This window comes from Carassius carassius, chromosome 35, assembly GCF_963082965.1.
Source record: "Carassius carassius chromosome 35, fCarCar2.1, whole genome shotgun sequence".
Classification (NCBI taxonomy): Eukaryota; Metazoa; Chordata; class Actinopteri; order Cypriniformes; family Cyprinidae; genus Carassius; species Carassius carassius.
This window is the reverse complement of record NC_081789.1, coordinates 13,911,639-13,928,661: the sequence shown is the minus strand read 5'-3', so window position 1 is coordinate 13,928,661 and position 17,023 is coordinate 13,911,639. Positions and strand designations below refer to the sequence as shown.

Here is a 17,023-nt window from a genome sequence, read left to right as displayed (position 1 = left end):
AACAGCGATAAATGTATGGATGCTGAAGTGGAGGCACTTGTAGCAAATGTAGCACTGCCAGTTGTCGTTGGAGATTCTTAGTCGTCTTTTCCGCTCTTTCAATCGCTTTACGTATATGTCAACATTCCATGTCCATTATTGTGAAACCCGCGAGACACAACAAAAACACAGCTCCGATCACAGCGTCCTCCATCCACCTGCTGTTAACGTTGTTCTTCTATGTTATAGTTGTTCTTCTATGTTAACATTGTTGAACACACGCACAAATGACATCACTGTCGACCGGCTTACGTCACGTCCTAGTACACACTGTCGGTGCGAATGCAACTCTTTAAATGGTACTGGGAAATAGTTCACGCAAAATCGTCCCAGTACTTTAGTACTGTACATTTAGTTCTGGAACTAAATCGGTGTGAAAGGCCCCAATGTTAACCTCTAATAAATGTAGAACATTAATCCCAAATAAATACTTCATCTCTTACAAAAGTTGTATATCGGACTGACGCACTCATTTACATTTACATTTAATCATTTGTAATTTGACATGATAACTGTATTCAACCAAAATTCAGTCATCCAGCATATTGGCAAGTTTCATTAAAAGTACCGATTTGTAGAAGGAAAACTATCAAAACATGCCAAAAACATGGCTGACATCATATTTCCAGAGAAAAGCAAATTTGCTGTAAAGGTGCGATCACATTCATCATTGTTCAGTGAATTTTTGAAAACCCAGTCATTTCAATAGGAATTGACACGACTGGGAATTGCGAAAGATTTCCTCACACAGATTTCGCAATAGATTCGCCACACTGTCCAACAGAAAGATGCTTGTTTGAAAGTGATTTCTATGTTAGCTGTGCTTCACTACTGAAAACAGACCTCTTTTGCTAAAAACAATTGCCGAAATTTTGCAAATGTGACCCCACCTTTTCGCTACAGCAAAATTTATGATGAATGAAGCACATTAACGCAACATCCAATCCTCAAATCCAAGCTATGATAAGAGTATTAGCATTACTGTAAAACATATTCAAATAATCAATATGTGTATTAGGCATGGCATTCCAATCCTAAATGGTTTTCTAGACTTACCACATTGCTCCGAAAAGACCTGCAAAATGTAAAACACTGAATCTAAGCAACAACAAATTAACCACATTTATCAGTGGGAAGATCGGATAGTCAACCTACGCAACTGATCACCTGACCTCCATGTATGTAAACTGTTTTAAGAATGCGCCATTCAACAAAAAGTGCAATTTACTACCATATCCCACTATATAGTCCATTCAGTAGTGCTTCTCCTGCAAATAATCTTTCATTTTGTTTGGTAAAGGCAGTTTCTGAATCAAATCTATCCGCGTGTACTGTCGGATGACAAAGCGGCAAAGATACTGCAGGGAACGGACTTGCATGAACCGCGAGACGGGATTGGTCAAGCGAACGGGGTACGTGGCAGACCCCGGCAGACGGGATCTGGAGTAACAGAACGCGCCGTTTTCAGAGTCTTTTATAGAGTGCTCGATGAGATCTACGATGGAAGTGTGACCTTCTACGTCGGGCTGCTCGTAAAAGCTGAATCTGCCATTCGAATGTTCGATCCTGGTGTGAAGCGTCTTCCCCTGTGACCGAAAGCTCAGGCTCAGGAGATAGCGATCGTCTGAACTGTCCCTCACTAAAAACGAGCCGTCTGGAAGGTTGATGAGCTTCTCCTCAGCCTCCCATCGAGTTATAGGTCCCCAGTACCAACCCTGCTTGGCCAGTTTTTTAAGTTCCTCCGTAAGGCTCGTTACAACCATGGGTCCACTGCTTTGGAAAGAATCGTACACCCTGCTAACACCGGGAGCAGAACTGGGGTCAAAGTTCAGGTGGTGCCTCACTCTCTCAACAACATGAGAGTCTGCACCACTGAATCCCGAGAGGGTCCTTGGAATATCGTTGTTGGAAAGAGGTGACATGGAGGGAGAAAATAAAGGTGTGTCAGCTCTTGAGTTGGAAAGGACCATCGCTGGAGTACCAGGAAGGTGTCCGTTCACCGCCTGCTCCATGAGAATGTCCGATGGCATGAGATCATGGTCATCCAGGCCCTGATCCACGACCTGATCGACCACTTCCATTGGCAAGGGACCATCCAAACAGAAGGACTGAGACGAATCTGGGTACATTCCCTCATCTAAAGGCATTGTGTACTGGATGTAGTCCTGAGGTGTGAGTCCAATAGGCACGTGATCCTCAATGTTCAAATGCAAGTTGCCACTCTGAGTATCCATGTCCTTCAGAGACTCGTTCTGATCCTGGAACAAACCTTCTAACTGGATGTCATGGAACTCCTTTCTGATGCCATTGATGGAGGGACTGGGATTGGGGGAGTGGACCATAGCTTTGACTTTCACCTCCATCTTGATGCAAGCCTCTTCAGAGACAACTGGGCGGAAAGGCCATGGAGAAGGGCTGTAATGATGGCTTCGGAGGGACGAGGATCTTAAGGGCCGCTGGGCTTTGACTTCATTAAAGCTTATCGGGACTGACGAGGAAGAGAATGTGTCATCATCATCTCCAGAGCCCACCGAGGTGGAGCCTCCTTTGACTTTCGCTTTCTGTTTGGTAGACAATCTCCTCTTTAGAGTGCCCATAAGACTTTCACTCTTCGATCGGCTCTTATGACCCTTCTCATCCTCCCCATTAAGATCGCAACCTACCAGCCCTTTGGTGTAACAGCCTCCAAAGAGAGAGTCATCCTTGGTGAACTCGGCCGCTAATGATGGCTGCTGGAGCATGACGAAATCCCCATCTTCTTTGCCCTTTATGTTAAGTGACTTTCTGATCGTCTTCAGACTGATCTTCTTCATCCTTGTACACCCAGTCAGGTACAGTCAGTCAGCATGGGACATTCCTATCTGCTGACCAAAGGATGCTAACCAAAGAGTCTGGCCATGTGACTGGGAAATGTCAATCATGTGAACGCCAAAGCCTTCATCGTCTGCAAAATGAGAGAGAAGACATCATATAAAAAGTGAAGTAACCAAAAGCAAACAGGAGTTCTTAATCTTTTTGATTTATCATGACTTTAAGTCAGCTGATATATCAGCCAGTATTTGGATTTTTTTTCATGTGTGGCTGATAGATGTCAAGAATGGGACTTGTATTTTGACCACAGCCAAAGTTCAGACACATAGGATTCCCATTTTCCATCTTCATTAGGTCACAAGCAAATGCTACAATGCTTTTTGGCATATGTTTTAAATCTGCTGACATTCAGAAAATCTGCATTAGGACCATAAACCTCGCAAATTTGGTTAAATCCAGTTAAGAGTGTATTGCATTGTGTATAAAAATGTATGTTTGTCTGTGTGTGATGGTTTGTTTGTGCGAACGATCCAAGCTGTGTGAAATGTGGACAGAAGAGATCAGCTGGCACTTGACTTATTTAGTGAGCAACTTTACACTATGCTGAGATAAATCTAGTTTCCTGCTGTCATATTTGTCACATTCACTGTGCATTGTATGTAAAATGAGCATTGCTTTGATTTGAGAAATGTGATTCCCATTCCAGATTATTGAGTACACTGGTGGTTAATGTTTACTTCCTTTTTATTTCACATCTTTATATTTTCAGTTTCTTTCTTTCTCAAAAGACCTGAAAATTGATTACAATATTATCTGCTAATTGTATAATTTCTATGACCATGAGAACCAAACAACAAATATCTACAAATATCTACATTTAACTAGATAACCATTGATAACCTAGTTTTTAATGTATCCAGTTTAAGGCTATAGCTATCAAATATTTTAGTAATCGAGTATTCTACCAAAAATTCCATTGATTAATCGAGTAATCGGATAAAATGTGTTTTTGCTTAATTATATTGACACGATATTGAAAATCTGACGGGTAGGATAAAATGTCAGGACACTGGACTTATTTTGACGGGTTGACGTACCTTTACAGTTCTGTGTATGTGATGTGACGTTAGTTCTACTTAAATCAAATGGTCAAATGATCATGAAGTGACTGTCAGAGCAGTTCTGGAGATGTTGTTCATGTGTTCACGTCCTTATTTAGTGAGACAGCAGACGCATAAATTACCGCGAGCGTCACGCGCGCTTCAGTGTGTGTTAATAAAGGAAGACGCGCTTCTGCTCCATTCATTAACAGAGACACGCAGAACATGCAGGATTTATATTTAAATAGACTGTTCCAGCTTAATATTTAGAGATATTAGTCCATATCGTGATTTGATGTAAGTGCAATGACCTTCTTTTGATTAATTCATTCAAAATTTGGCAAATTCCATGCCATTCCGCGTTAAACTGTAAATTCCGTTTTTTTGACTGGATTTCGCGATTTCCTCCGCGTTTTCTGCATAGTGGAAATCATAGGGCGTTGTGGTATGCAAGCTCTATCTTGCAATGGAAACACGCCACGACGTTCTCTTTACGTTTGCCCGCGCCCTCAAATCAAAACACTGCTGACTCCTTGCAGTATGCGATTTCCGACGCAGCGCCCTCTCGCGGCTGGAGACGGTAATGTTTTCTCTTGGTTCTAAATAAATGCGACTTATACATGTTTTTTCCTCATCATGACCTATTTTTGGACTGATGCGACTTATAGTCCGAAAGATACGGTACTCGAGGAATCGTTTCAGCCCTAATCCAGTTTGAAAAGCCAATTCCACAAAAAAACATTTATTAATAATGTTTATATTCACAAAAACACAGTTAGTACTTGTTTACTACTGGTTCACACTTTTAACACATTTAACTTACTTTAAAAAAATATTTGAGGTCTGGTTAGGCAGTCAGATGAGTCCATGTGAACATTTCAAACGTGTAACATCATATTATTGACACGGGTCAATATGATATATAATGTTACAAAACTGTCAGATCTGACATTTGATGTTTATTGTTTGACTTGAATTGTACTATCCTTAAATCAACATGATGTGCAATCACGAAGGATAACCAGGGTATTATAAATAACGTGTTGACATAAAACCAATAGATAAATTTACAAACACGTACTTGACACAAATTAATACCAAAAATTATAGCTTTTGAATGTAACGTTATTTAAAGTTACGTATAATTGTTCATGATGTTCAAAAAGAGCAGTTTACTGCAGAACTGACACAGGCCTTTATATAGGTATGTTGACATAGCAACCGCGCGCGCCGAACATTCTGTCTCAATAATTTGTGACAAACTGCGTGTTACTGTTAATATGTGTGTCATGTAATATCCACTTCTCGCCGCCTGGTGAGAGTATGTTTTCACTGAATACGACAGTAACTACGTCATGTACAACCCCCGGGAAGCCTAGACAGTTACAGCTTTCAGCCCTGAGGTGTTTTCAGTTCACCACAACTCTCGGAAACTTTGAGTGGCATTCAACCGGTCGGCGGGCTTCATCTAAGCTTTGGACGTGAATGAAAGGTAGGTGGACTTGAATATATACCTTTTATCTTGCTACTGACGAAATTTCATCGAAATCCATGGAGGAGAATGTATTTAAATAAATCGCGGAAATTTGGTAGTCACATTTGTGGTGGGTAGATTAGCGAACGTCCTGTCAGATGCACTGCAGGCGTCATTCAAAAAAAAAAAAAAAAAAACATTGTCTCGATTTTTAACCCATTCTCACCGTGTTTTCCATGAAATAATTACTGATGCTATGTAGTTTATCTCATGGTTTTCCTGACATTTATTAGTAATAGTTTACAACACTTCGAATTACATTACTGAGGACTAGCCTGTAACTAGTAAATTAAATATGCTAACAAAATAGCCTTTTTGTCCCTCACTCATATGTGTTGATGATTCTTCAAAAGTGAAACGTAACACAACACTCTGTTGGGTGGCAACAGAGTCATTTTCAATGGGAAAATTGAAACCTTCCATGCTAAAAAGAAAACCTACACTGTTGGCTATTGGGCCATGAGCGGGGAAGGGTATGAATGTGATGCACATGACACTGATGTGTCCATCTATGCAATAGTAGCAGATGTCATCTTGGATGACTTGGTTGTACAGTAGCCTGTCAATAACCAGTGATCAACCAGTCAACCAGATAACATGTATATTTGTTGTACCGATCATTCATTGTTAGTAAGAAAAAAAAAAGAATGAATATGAATGTATATTTGCAATTTCAGCATGTATAAATATGAATTCACAATTAACCCCTTAGCTGTCACCCCCCTTTTTGAGAATTGACAATAAAATACACTATTCAAACTTAAATGGTTGTAATTCAAGAATGTTTTGGTATATAAACCTAAATTTGGTCTTGTTTTAAAGATAACACTCAGCAGATTATTGCTGAATAGCACTTCAATAAATAAAAATATGAAAAAGGTATGGAAGTTTAAACTTACAATAAATCAAATATATTGTAATTAATATTTTTCTTTTTAATAAAATATATATTTTACAAAATATGTTTTACTCTAAAATTACTATAAAATCAAAGCTAAATATCTAACCAAGTTGTGTTCCAAATTTGAAGTTGATATCTTAAAAATTGAAGTTCCCATGAAATTTTGTTTAGGCGTAATGCCAAAAAAAGCCACCGGGTGCCATACATTCCATTGAATTTAATTGTATTCATTCTGCCATAACAAATTAATACATTTCTGTCCAAATATCACTTCTGTCACAAAATTTGGAACCTTGAGACTCAGACCTCACTTACAATATGTGTTTTGTCAAAATTTACACCTTAAATAGTGGTGTGTAAAGTTGTCTTTGCTTGTATTCTAAAATAAATGTTCATGAATATGAATGAACGCTTATTAATTTGAACTGTTTTCGGTGTGGTACCATGGGTCTGATGCCGATTCCAACTAAAACAGTTAATGTTCATGATGTCATTTGAAAGAGTTAACAAAATTCTACCTTCTGTTAAAATTTTATTCAAATATCTGATAAAATGAGGAAGATACAAGCAAAAACATGTGAAAAATAAGCATTTTCGGTCACATGTCTTCTATTGTAGTTAATGTACTACATTATTTTAATCTAATCCCGATATTATAAATATCATAACTTTCTCAATCCTCAACTGATTCTTACAATCCATATATCATTGTAAAGGGAATTTTCAGCCCTGTCTAGTCATGTGATCCATTTTGAGCTATGGGGTGTTTAAAAATTTTGTCAGCATACCTACTTTATATAAACATTTAGCTTGCTTACGATACGACTGTATCTAACATTAACTCAATAACCATAAAGCAACACGGGACTAAAAAATGTAAATAATAATCAATTAAAATGTATTTTTCAGTTTTTACGGTCAGATCAAACTCTGTAACTTTGTCTCGCAAAATGAACAGGCCAATGAGCCGACTTAGCTAGCAGGCAACGGGACCTTCATCGTGTTCGATACAAATAGAGACAGTGTAAATATTAAGGTACATAAAACAAATTATGTCCACTTACCACTTTAAAAAGGGTTTAATCCCCATTTCCTGCTTCAGAAAGATGGATCTGGGTCGAACGTGTATGTAAATCTGACGACGAGGGTTGCATTTAGCATTAGCGTGCTAATAATAGACTGCTAGCTGCTAAGCTAATCCAGTAACAGCTCCCTCGCACGAACAAGAGCTGCTTAACTACATAAACACCCACTGCTCGTGGTCTGTCATCATCTCATGCACGCGAAAAGCCGAGGCTGATATTCCTCAGCTGTATTTGCCAGTTTGATGACAGAAACATTCCTTAAAGTTTCATGACAGCCCCATTTCTCTCTTCCCCTTTTTTGTGCTAGCTAGCCACTTTGGCTACAGTTCGTTAATCTCCCTCTTCCTTTGTTGACTGTTGCATTATGGGAAAAGACTCTTAAAGGATAACAAGAGGGATGAGGAAGTCTGGACTGGGATTCATTCATTTATTCATTCGTGAAATAAGCAATATAAATAGTTAAATTCACAAATGTTGGACAGCAAACCGATATATATATATATATATATATATATATATATATATATATATATATATATATATATATATATATATATATAAATATATATATATATATATATACTATATATCTTAATAATATATTATTTATCATATGTTCAGTTATTATTAAACTATATTATTAGAAATATGAGATATATTATTTATGTATAATGGGAAAGGTTGTCAAGGTTGGTTATTTTATTTTACTTTGTGCAAGCCATCACATAATATTACTTGACAAGGTTTGAGACTTTGAATGCAAGATAATATTTAATATTGAAAAAGAGTGATATGAAAAGAAAAGTGTTATTTATGTAGCCTATTACATGAAATATGCAAGAGGAGGGTGTCAGAGTGTTTTTCATTCATTCATTGTAGAAATCTGCTTCAAATCACATAGGATTTTGTCAAATGTTGATCCGTTTTTTCCCTTCATCTATAATTTATTAATTTGAATTACTACTAATTTTTTAGTCAAATTTATTTATACTGAAGGCAAAACATTTTCAGATTTTTCTTGAGTTGATTTTTAATGAGTGTCAGATTTGTATATATGCGTACATACATAGATGTAGACAGATAGACGGATAGATTAGATAGTTGCAGTTTAACCTGATAATATTATATCATCATCATCATCATCATCATCATCATTATTATTATTATTATTATTATTATTATTATTATTATTATTATTATTAAAAGTTATTAAACTCTCAGTTCAGCACAGTCTTTTATTTCACATCAGTATCTTTATATTCTGAAATAATAGTGGATATTAAATATGCTTAATAAGGAAAACAAACACAGATAAAGACATACATATATTTATATTATTTTTTGAAACAAATTTAATTTACGAATAATTTGTCAGGTCGCTATCTTTTTTTTTTTTTTCTAAGTGCTACGGTGTTATTTGAGATAAAGCATGAACTTTAAAGTAATTCATTGGTGGTCTAATTAGTGTCAGTATTGTTTTAAAGTGGGTAATTGTGTTTACTGCTGTTGGGCTAATTTGAGCCTTACTCTGAGATGATGTTTTTTTTTTCCCCACTCTTAAAGTTAAACTGTCAAGTTAATAAAATGCGGTGGTGAACCTGCCGGAGCTCTTTGTGCAGAGACAGCCTCTATGCAAAGAGTCTAATTACATGCCCCTATTAGAGCTTATCAAGCTGAACCACATTATACCCAGAGAGGAGGAGACAACCTGATTCGTTAAAAGAGCACAGTCATGCTTATAAAGGGTTTCTAGAAGACAAACCAGAATCTTTAAAGATAAACAGGGTTTCTTTACATTGCATGCTTTTTCTGCCTTTTAAATCAGGAGATTATCATTTGTCATATCACATATGTTTCTTCCTATCTTGCATGAAAGCTGCATGAGCCAGAAATTATTTGCACAATATGTCTGCAGCATCTCTCACATTGATTTAGTCCTTCAGCTTGACTGTTTTCGCTAGGGGGGCGGTTGTCAGAGGTCCCTCGGTGCCCACCCTAATATCTTCAACACTTGCAGTGGAGCGGAAGACATGTATTACAGACATGTCAGACAGTGATGGTACCAGTGGGACCACTTGGGTTTTTGTTGTCTGAGATTACTTGGCTAGAGCGGCTCTTGCTCTCTGGTCAGGGGTCATTTATTGGATTGATCATGTTTACCTCTTTAGCGTATGCCCTCTTTTCCTTTCAAGTTAACAAGTGCATGTTCTGGATGCATTAACATGCAGGAGAGGCGATCAGCAAGCTAGTCCTTCAAAACCTCTGCTCGCTCCACATGGAGAGTCCTTAAAGAGTCTGAGAGAGTTTGCATTAATTACACCTGAAACAGCTGGAGCCACACTGAATGTAATGCGTCAGCCATATACAACTCGACCTGAATGTAATTAACGTTTGCAAAGAAAATACCAATAATATTTATTTAAGCATGTAAAACATGGTTTGCTCATTGCCACTGAGCTGATGCTTTTTTGGTCATTTGGGTGTAAATGTGCTTTGAAGAACACTGGATGTTGTGTAAACAGTTTGAATTAGTGTCTGTAATGTCTAAAAACTGATGCAATCATCACGTTTTCTGACCATTTCAATTTTTATTTTGATGTGACACAATGTAGTGGTAACTAAGCAGGAGAGTTATTTACTTTCTTTATAATTAGTCAATAATACTATAATGTTCTTCATTCAGCCAAGAGCTCGCATTAAAACAAGAGGCGGGATTTATCACACGAACCAATCACATTCAATCATAACTGATCATATCCCATTATGTTGATCGGGATTTCACCAAGTACAACATATTCCTGGATTAACATCCTTGTTGATCCTGGAACAAAATTCCAATCAACCTGTCAGAATTGAGATATAACTTTTCAGAAAATATCTGTTTTAGGCTTACAATCAGGGATAGGTGCTTCTACACCCTCATTAATCAGCTATCATTTCAAACTGATTTTAGGAATAAATTATGGGTAGGGTTAGGTTTAGAGGTAGGGATTGGGTTAAGTCTATATATTCGTACAATAATGTTGATCGAGGATCATCAAAAGATGTTGATCCAGGAACATGTCTTGGCAAAATCATGGCGACCATTCAATCATAGGGCAGTGGAGGCATTGCCTCCTCTCACGTGACTTTTCCCCATTCATTCTCAATAAGGGGTCTCTGTTGTAAGTCTATGGACTGAAGGGAGGTAAGTCTCCGCTGTAACTTTACCTGTAGCTGTTACTGTTGGACAGTGTTACTTTATAAAAACAAGTGACTTTTATACTTTGAATGCCATAATTAGTAATATGTGCGACTTAAGTATCGGTTATTTTGTCATCCAATTTTTTGAAGAGACAGTTCCTCCCTTCCCGCCCCATATATATATATATATATATATATATATATATATATATATATATATATATATATATATATATGATTCTTTATTGTTCGTTCATATTTTACATTAGGGCTTCATTAGTTAACATTAGTTAATTCATTAGTTAACAAACCGCAAATGAAAAATTCTTCTGAACATTCATCAATCTTAGGCATTGCAATATTTAATAACATGCTGTTAAAACTGAAAGTTGCAACTGTGTTATTTAATGAGCTAACATGAACTAAGACTTGTAGCTATTGTTCATTGTGAATAGTTAACTAATGAGGTCTTAAAGTGATACCTAATGGTCTTTATGGTTCTTTTGCACTTTAATCCGTTTAGTGTAAAACTTTTAATTTTATATATTTTTCTGTATTCCTTTATTGTATTTAAATATTCAGTTATTTCTGTTATAAGAAAAACGTTTTTAAACCTGTTATACTGTTTTATGGCAACTTTTTGTGAAACTTAATTTCATTATTGTGATAATACCGTATACCGCGATAAAAGCATTAGCAATTAATCGCAACAGGAAAGTCTGATACCGGCATTTCTCTAATAATATATTTATTTTAGATATTCTGATAGCACCCATTCACTATAGAGCATCCATTGGTAAGCAAGGGAATGACTCAGGGTGAATATGTTCTTCAAATATCTTTACTTATCTATTGTGACGAATATACCGAAAACAAATTTTGAAGCAGTCATGTTTATATTTGAAAACATATATTTTTAATAAGTAGCTAGACAAGACAGTTTGAGGAGTGACTGTGTGTAGTTTATGTAGTTTATGTTAGGTCCAAGCACTCTCAAGCCATGTTTGCCACAGGCTTTATTTTACTCATAAATTGAAAAACCCCATTATAAAAGGCCATATAGGAATTAACTGGATTGTTGTTTGCTGATTGCTGTGATTTCATGTGAGTGACAGGATGCTGGTGGGGGGGTGGGGTGGTTAATGTTTCTGAATAATAAAAAAAAGATGTACACAGATAAATTGTCTATAACAAACCCTGTTATATTCCATAAAAAAATATGAAATGTCCAATTTCATGGTGACTTGAACAAAGCAAAATCTGCATTTTTCCAGATACCCCCTAGACTAGAAAGTCAAAAGAGTTTCAAAATAACCAAATAAGAAATCGGAGTGTGTACCTCGTCTTTGCGATATCAAATGTGTTTGGGTTATGTTGCATATTGGACTCTTAGTGCGGAATATTCATGATGAGTCCGAGCAGGAGCATGGGTGCAAGCCAGGGCGATAGATTTGGTTCATCAACCAAGCACTTTATCACACAGTAGGAAAAGATGCAGCGCGATCCCCTCCGTAACACAGGTTCGCATATCAGAAAGAGACAGCCATGTGGAAAATAAAACAGGGAAATCAGTCCAAAGGTCTTCAGGTCAGGGTTGTGCTGAGAGTCATATCAACCAGTCAGACCGCTCAGGGAGGAGACCACAGCACTGTGGTGTTTTAGAAAAATAGAGTGATTTGGACAGTGAGGCTTCAGTGTACCAGAGGAGGTGATGAATCATAGCGAACCCAGGACACATTCATCTGAAGGTGCAGTCTGTTTCCTCAGGCTGGAATGCTTTGAATGACTGATCTCAGATCTAGGCTGATTACCAGCAGGGTCTATCACAGTGAGCACATGGTGAACATTTAGTTGTTTAAATCATATTTCATGTGCCACATACAGGCCTTTAGTTCTGATATAAAGACGAATGGAAGAGAGGTGAAAGACCCATCCGATGCTATCCAGAAGACCTGTCCTATGAAATCAGCCCAAAATGGTTTGCTTGCTGTTATTGATTCAAGATTGTTATTAATAAAGAAATACAGATACACAAGACATCCGTTTATTTGATGATGACGATCTTGGGATATTCATCAAGGACAATAAAATAAAATAATAAACATATCCTAACAAATACAATTGATTTATATTTCAGAGATTGAAGTAGCAGGAATAGTTCACCTAAAAATGAAAATTGGCTTACAATGTACTCACCTTCAGGCTGTTTATATAAGAATATAAGAATACTTATATCACTTGTTCACCAGTGGCTCCTCTGCATTCAATGGGTGCCGTCAGAGTCCAAACAGTTTATGAAGCATCACAATAATTCACAGGTAATCCAGATGACTCCATGCAGTCTATGAAAGAAGCTTTAATTTAAAACACTCACTTCTTTCCATAATAATAATAATAATAACCATAATAAAAAATAAAAAGAAGTCCATCCACTGTTGTCCTTTCACATAATAATCCAACAACACATTTGTTTAGAACTGTTTTGGACAGGTTTTGCTTGTAAATGGTGCTTGACCTGTGCATATTTCTCTCCTTATTCAGATGAGATGACTCTTGCACTGGAGAAAGCAGTATTAGAGTACTTGTTTAAAGCTAAAAATGTCTTCATGATGGATTTGGTTTTTATAAACACAAAGCTTTTCACTTCATAAGATGTTAATTGACAGACTGCAGTCATGTGTATTACTGTGGATTTTTGTGATGTTTTTGTTTGAGCTCTCACTCTGATGGCACCCATTCACTGCAGATGATCAGGTGATGTAGTGGTAAATCCAATATAGGATGAATTCTACATCAGTCTATATCTTGCATGGAAAGACGATGAGTAAATTTTCAGCTAATTTTAATTTGGATGTGAACCATTCCTTTAACTAATTGCAATGTATGTACGGTGCTTAGGAACATTAAAATGTCTTTATAATGTTTTTTTTTTTTTGTATATAATTTGAAATGTTTATAATGTCATAAACCTTCTTTAATACCAGTTATGCTCTGCCTGTGATGCAGTCTTTTACTGAAAAAATAAATATATGTGCAGCATTAATTTTAATATCTATCACAGCTTTCTAAAATCATACATCACAGCTTAGTCCTTTGTCACCTATAATCCATAGACTATTTTCAAGTAAAAAATGTGTGCCTGCTGAGCCATCTATCAAAATCTAGAAGTCTTTTAATTATCACTTTTGAGAATCCTACTGTGTTGTCATATGTCACCGTCCAGAGTGTGAAAATCTTAGTCACTACATAAATATAACCTATAAAATCATGTAAAGCTTTGTATAATACTATTCGGAGGTTTCTAGAAAGTTGATGGGATTTTTAATGATGCCTAAAAAATGTTTGGAAAATAAAACAGATCACTGTACTCATCTCACTGTATTTATTTATTGTGTGTAAACAGTGTGCTTTATAAAGGTGTCAGTGTTGTAATGAACAGTGACATTTCTAGCTAGTGAAAAGAGTCACAGTACAAAAATGCCACCCAGGAAATCAATAAAAGATACCTTGAAGGTCATCAAGTCCTCTAAAACTGTGGAGATCAATATGCACAATCAACAAACATGGTGCACTTTGGTGGCTCTTGACTTTTTTATAGCATTAAGAAAGGCACAAATCCAATGTTGCTGTGAGAATTAACATAAAATGCAAGTGTTAACATAAAATTAAGCTAGGTTTAAATGGGCAGTTTATCTGAAACCATTTACTCACCCTCATGTCTCAACACAAAAAAGTTGTTCTGTTGAAAGTAAGTTTTGGTAACAGGGTTGCAAAAACTGCATAAAAACCACAACCATTTTTAACCACATATAAAATGAATAGAAAATACAATAGGTCATATAATATTTAGCTTGACTCCCTGAGGCTCACCATGTGAAGGTGTTACTATCAGTTTTATCTTACAATGGTATTAATTGGTATTGAAAACATTAGTAGCTTAATAAAACTGACCCAGTTGTAAATAAAAAAAATAACATAAAAACGGATTGAGTGATCTACAACATTATACCGAAAAAAAACAAAAAACAAGTTAAACAAATTAATAGCATTATTATGCTAAAATGTACATTTTCTTTCATTCAGATAAATTATGTACAGAATACAATAATTGATTTATATTCTTTATATTGTGCGAAACATATGCTTTTTTCAAGCTGTTGTAAAGCCCAAACAAATCTGCACGGGCTCTTTGACATATACCGGAAGTGCCTGACAGTGGCGCGCTAGTTGAAAACAGACCCGCGACGCTGCCAGTGATGAAGAGGATGTGACGTTTAACTGAAAACCGCCGTTGATCTACAGCAAATGTAGTCCGTTTTGTTTTCCATCTGAGAGATAAACAACTATGGAGTTATCAGCACTCATAAAGAAGATCGGTAAGACGCTTTGTAAGAGAGACAGACGGCTTTTTGAGCGTTAAACAACAAACAGCTGATTTTGAAGTAGCCTGATTAGCTAAACAGAAGTGAGGCTGTATGTTTTGAGCAGTTAACGTTAACTGTTATTTGTCTTTTTATGCATAATTACCAGTCATGCTTATATTGCTGTTGTGTCTTGCAAAAAACATATTTCTTTAGTTTGCTTATGTCATACAAAGGCGAATATAACGTTGTTGCGCCTACGTTTTTATAGCAGCTCACTCACAAAGAATCTGACAAAGTTTTCTTTGTTGATTTTAGTTTATGATAACAACTATCAATCTGCACATTTACTTTTGTACACATGTGTAGTTGAACTGCAATCTTTGTTATAGTATCAGGAAAATGCATGCATACGCTGCAAATATAAATTTCTTGCTTAGTAGTTTTGGCTTGTTTTGCTTTACTTATATCTAAACATTATTGAATCATACATTTGCTTGTATCACACAATGACTTAAGATAACAAGTCTTGTTCACCAACACATCTATTGTTTACTTACAAGTTGTTCCAAACCTGTATGAATAAATTGTTGAACACAAAATAAGATATTTAAAAAAAAAAATTGGCAATTGAACCAAAGTTAACGGTTGGCTTCCACTGTATGAAAACAAAAATACTATGGAAATAAGTGCTTACAGTCAACTGATCCAGCATTCTTCAAAATATCTTTCCATCTGTTCAACAGAAAAAAGACACTCATACAGTTTTGGAACGAGTGGAGGGTGGGTAAATAAACTATCCCTTTAAGAAAGTTTAAATATTTGTATTGAAAAAATATCAGTGCTGTCAAATGATTAATTGCGATTAATCGCATCCAAAATAAAAGTTTTTGTTTACATAATATATATGTTTGTGTGTGTGTGTACTTTTTATATATATTATCTGTTATAAATATACACACAAACATTATTTATTTTGAAAATATGTACATTTATTTATATACATGTATATATTTATCTAATTTATATTTTATATAAAATTATTTAGGACACTCATTAGTGGAAATCAGAGTTCGGGCTCTTAAAAATATCAGAAGCAAACTGGATCATGGTCTCATCGCCGTTCCTGACCTGGTCCAAGAAAGGATGCTGTTTGTCTTCCTTCTGGAATGGTTTAATTTTCCGGAGGTTCCAATGCAGGAGGACGTTCTAGAGTTGATCGGCGCATTGTCCAAGGTAATTATAATGCACAGAAGGTACGTAAAATGTTTTGAATGTCTTTATATTGCCAGGCTGTATTTAGTGAGATGTTGTCAATGACAGGAAGTGATGTTTTAATGGGCATCCCTGCAGTGGCACTATTCCTTACCAATCAGATGGTGAAGGGGAAAAAAATGCAAGTGGATGGCAGCATCCACAGAAAGAACCAGGCAGATTATTCTACTAGAAGGCATGTTTTGAGTAGTATCTAATTTTGGTTTCCGTTCCATGTCAAAGCACCCAACGGGAGCCCAGATGCTACAGGAGGTAGGGGCTGTCGAATTCCTAACACAGCTCTCGCCTAATGTGGATCCTCGCCTCCGAACAATCGTAGACGGTATCTTCGATCAGCTCTTCCACCTCCCAGAGGCCCTGCCTAGTTGTCCACCCACAACCTCCTACGAGCCACACTCTGTTCCCTCGCTGCCGACAGGTATAAAAACATTACATTGATTTTATATCCTTCTGTTCTGCAGATTACTGTAGATATCGATGTCATTATAACCAATGTCAAGGTTGCCACATAGTCCTGTTTGAATAGCTGTCTGACAACAGCTCCGGAATGAACATGAGTAGACTGTGTGATTCAAGGCAGAGGAGAGCATGAAAGTGCTGGGCCTCATTCGCTTTTTAACTGCAGCAGCTTTTGTGTTCTCAGAAGACGACTCGTCGGCTAGGGGGTATTTCCAGTGCAGTAAACCCAAGCAGACAGATGTTCCCACCCCCAGAGTATCATGTAGGTGACATCA

General features: G+C 36.5%; 2 protein-coding genes across 3 annotated transcripts in view; one reads left to right on the top strand and one right to left on the bottom strand.

Moving 5' to 3' along the window:
* Positions 1-1,168: 1,168 nt before the first annotated feature.
* On the bottom strand, positions 1,169-7,820 carry LOC132116011 (suppressor of cytokine signaling 6). Its single transcript, XM_059524519.1, has 2 exons — positions 7,450-7,820; positions 1,169-2,983 (listed from the first exon to the last, which is right to left on the bottom strand). Exon 2 carries the CDS (start codon positions 2,850-2,852, stop codon positions 1,293-1,295), a length of 1,560 nt encoding a protein of 519 aa, XP_059380502.1. The 5' UTR covers positions 2,853-2,983; positions 7,450-7,820; the 3' UTR covers positions 1,169-1,292.
* A 7,055-nt stretch (positions 7,821-14,875) lies between these two features.
* Positions 14,876-17,023, top strand: part of rttn (rotatin) — a 62,331-nt gene continuing 60,183 nt past the window's right edge. For both annotated transcript variants that reach the window (XM_059524516.1, XM_059524515.1), the window contains exons 1-4: positions 14,876-15,029; positions 16,063-16,250; positions 16,512-16,707; positions 16,933-17,010. In XM_059524516.1, coding sequence (XP_059380499.1) covers positions 14,999-15,029; positions 16,063-16,250; positions 16,512-16,707; positions 16,933-17,010 — 493 coding nt within the window. In that variant the 5' untranslated portion in view covers positions 14,876-14,998. The remainder of the gene's footprint in view (positions 15,030-16,062; positions 16,251-16,511; positions 16,708-16,932; positions 17,011-17,023) is intronic.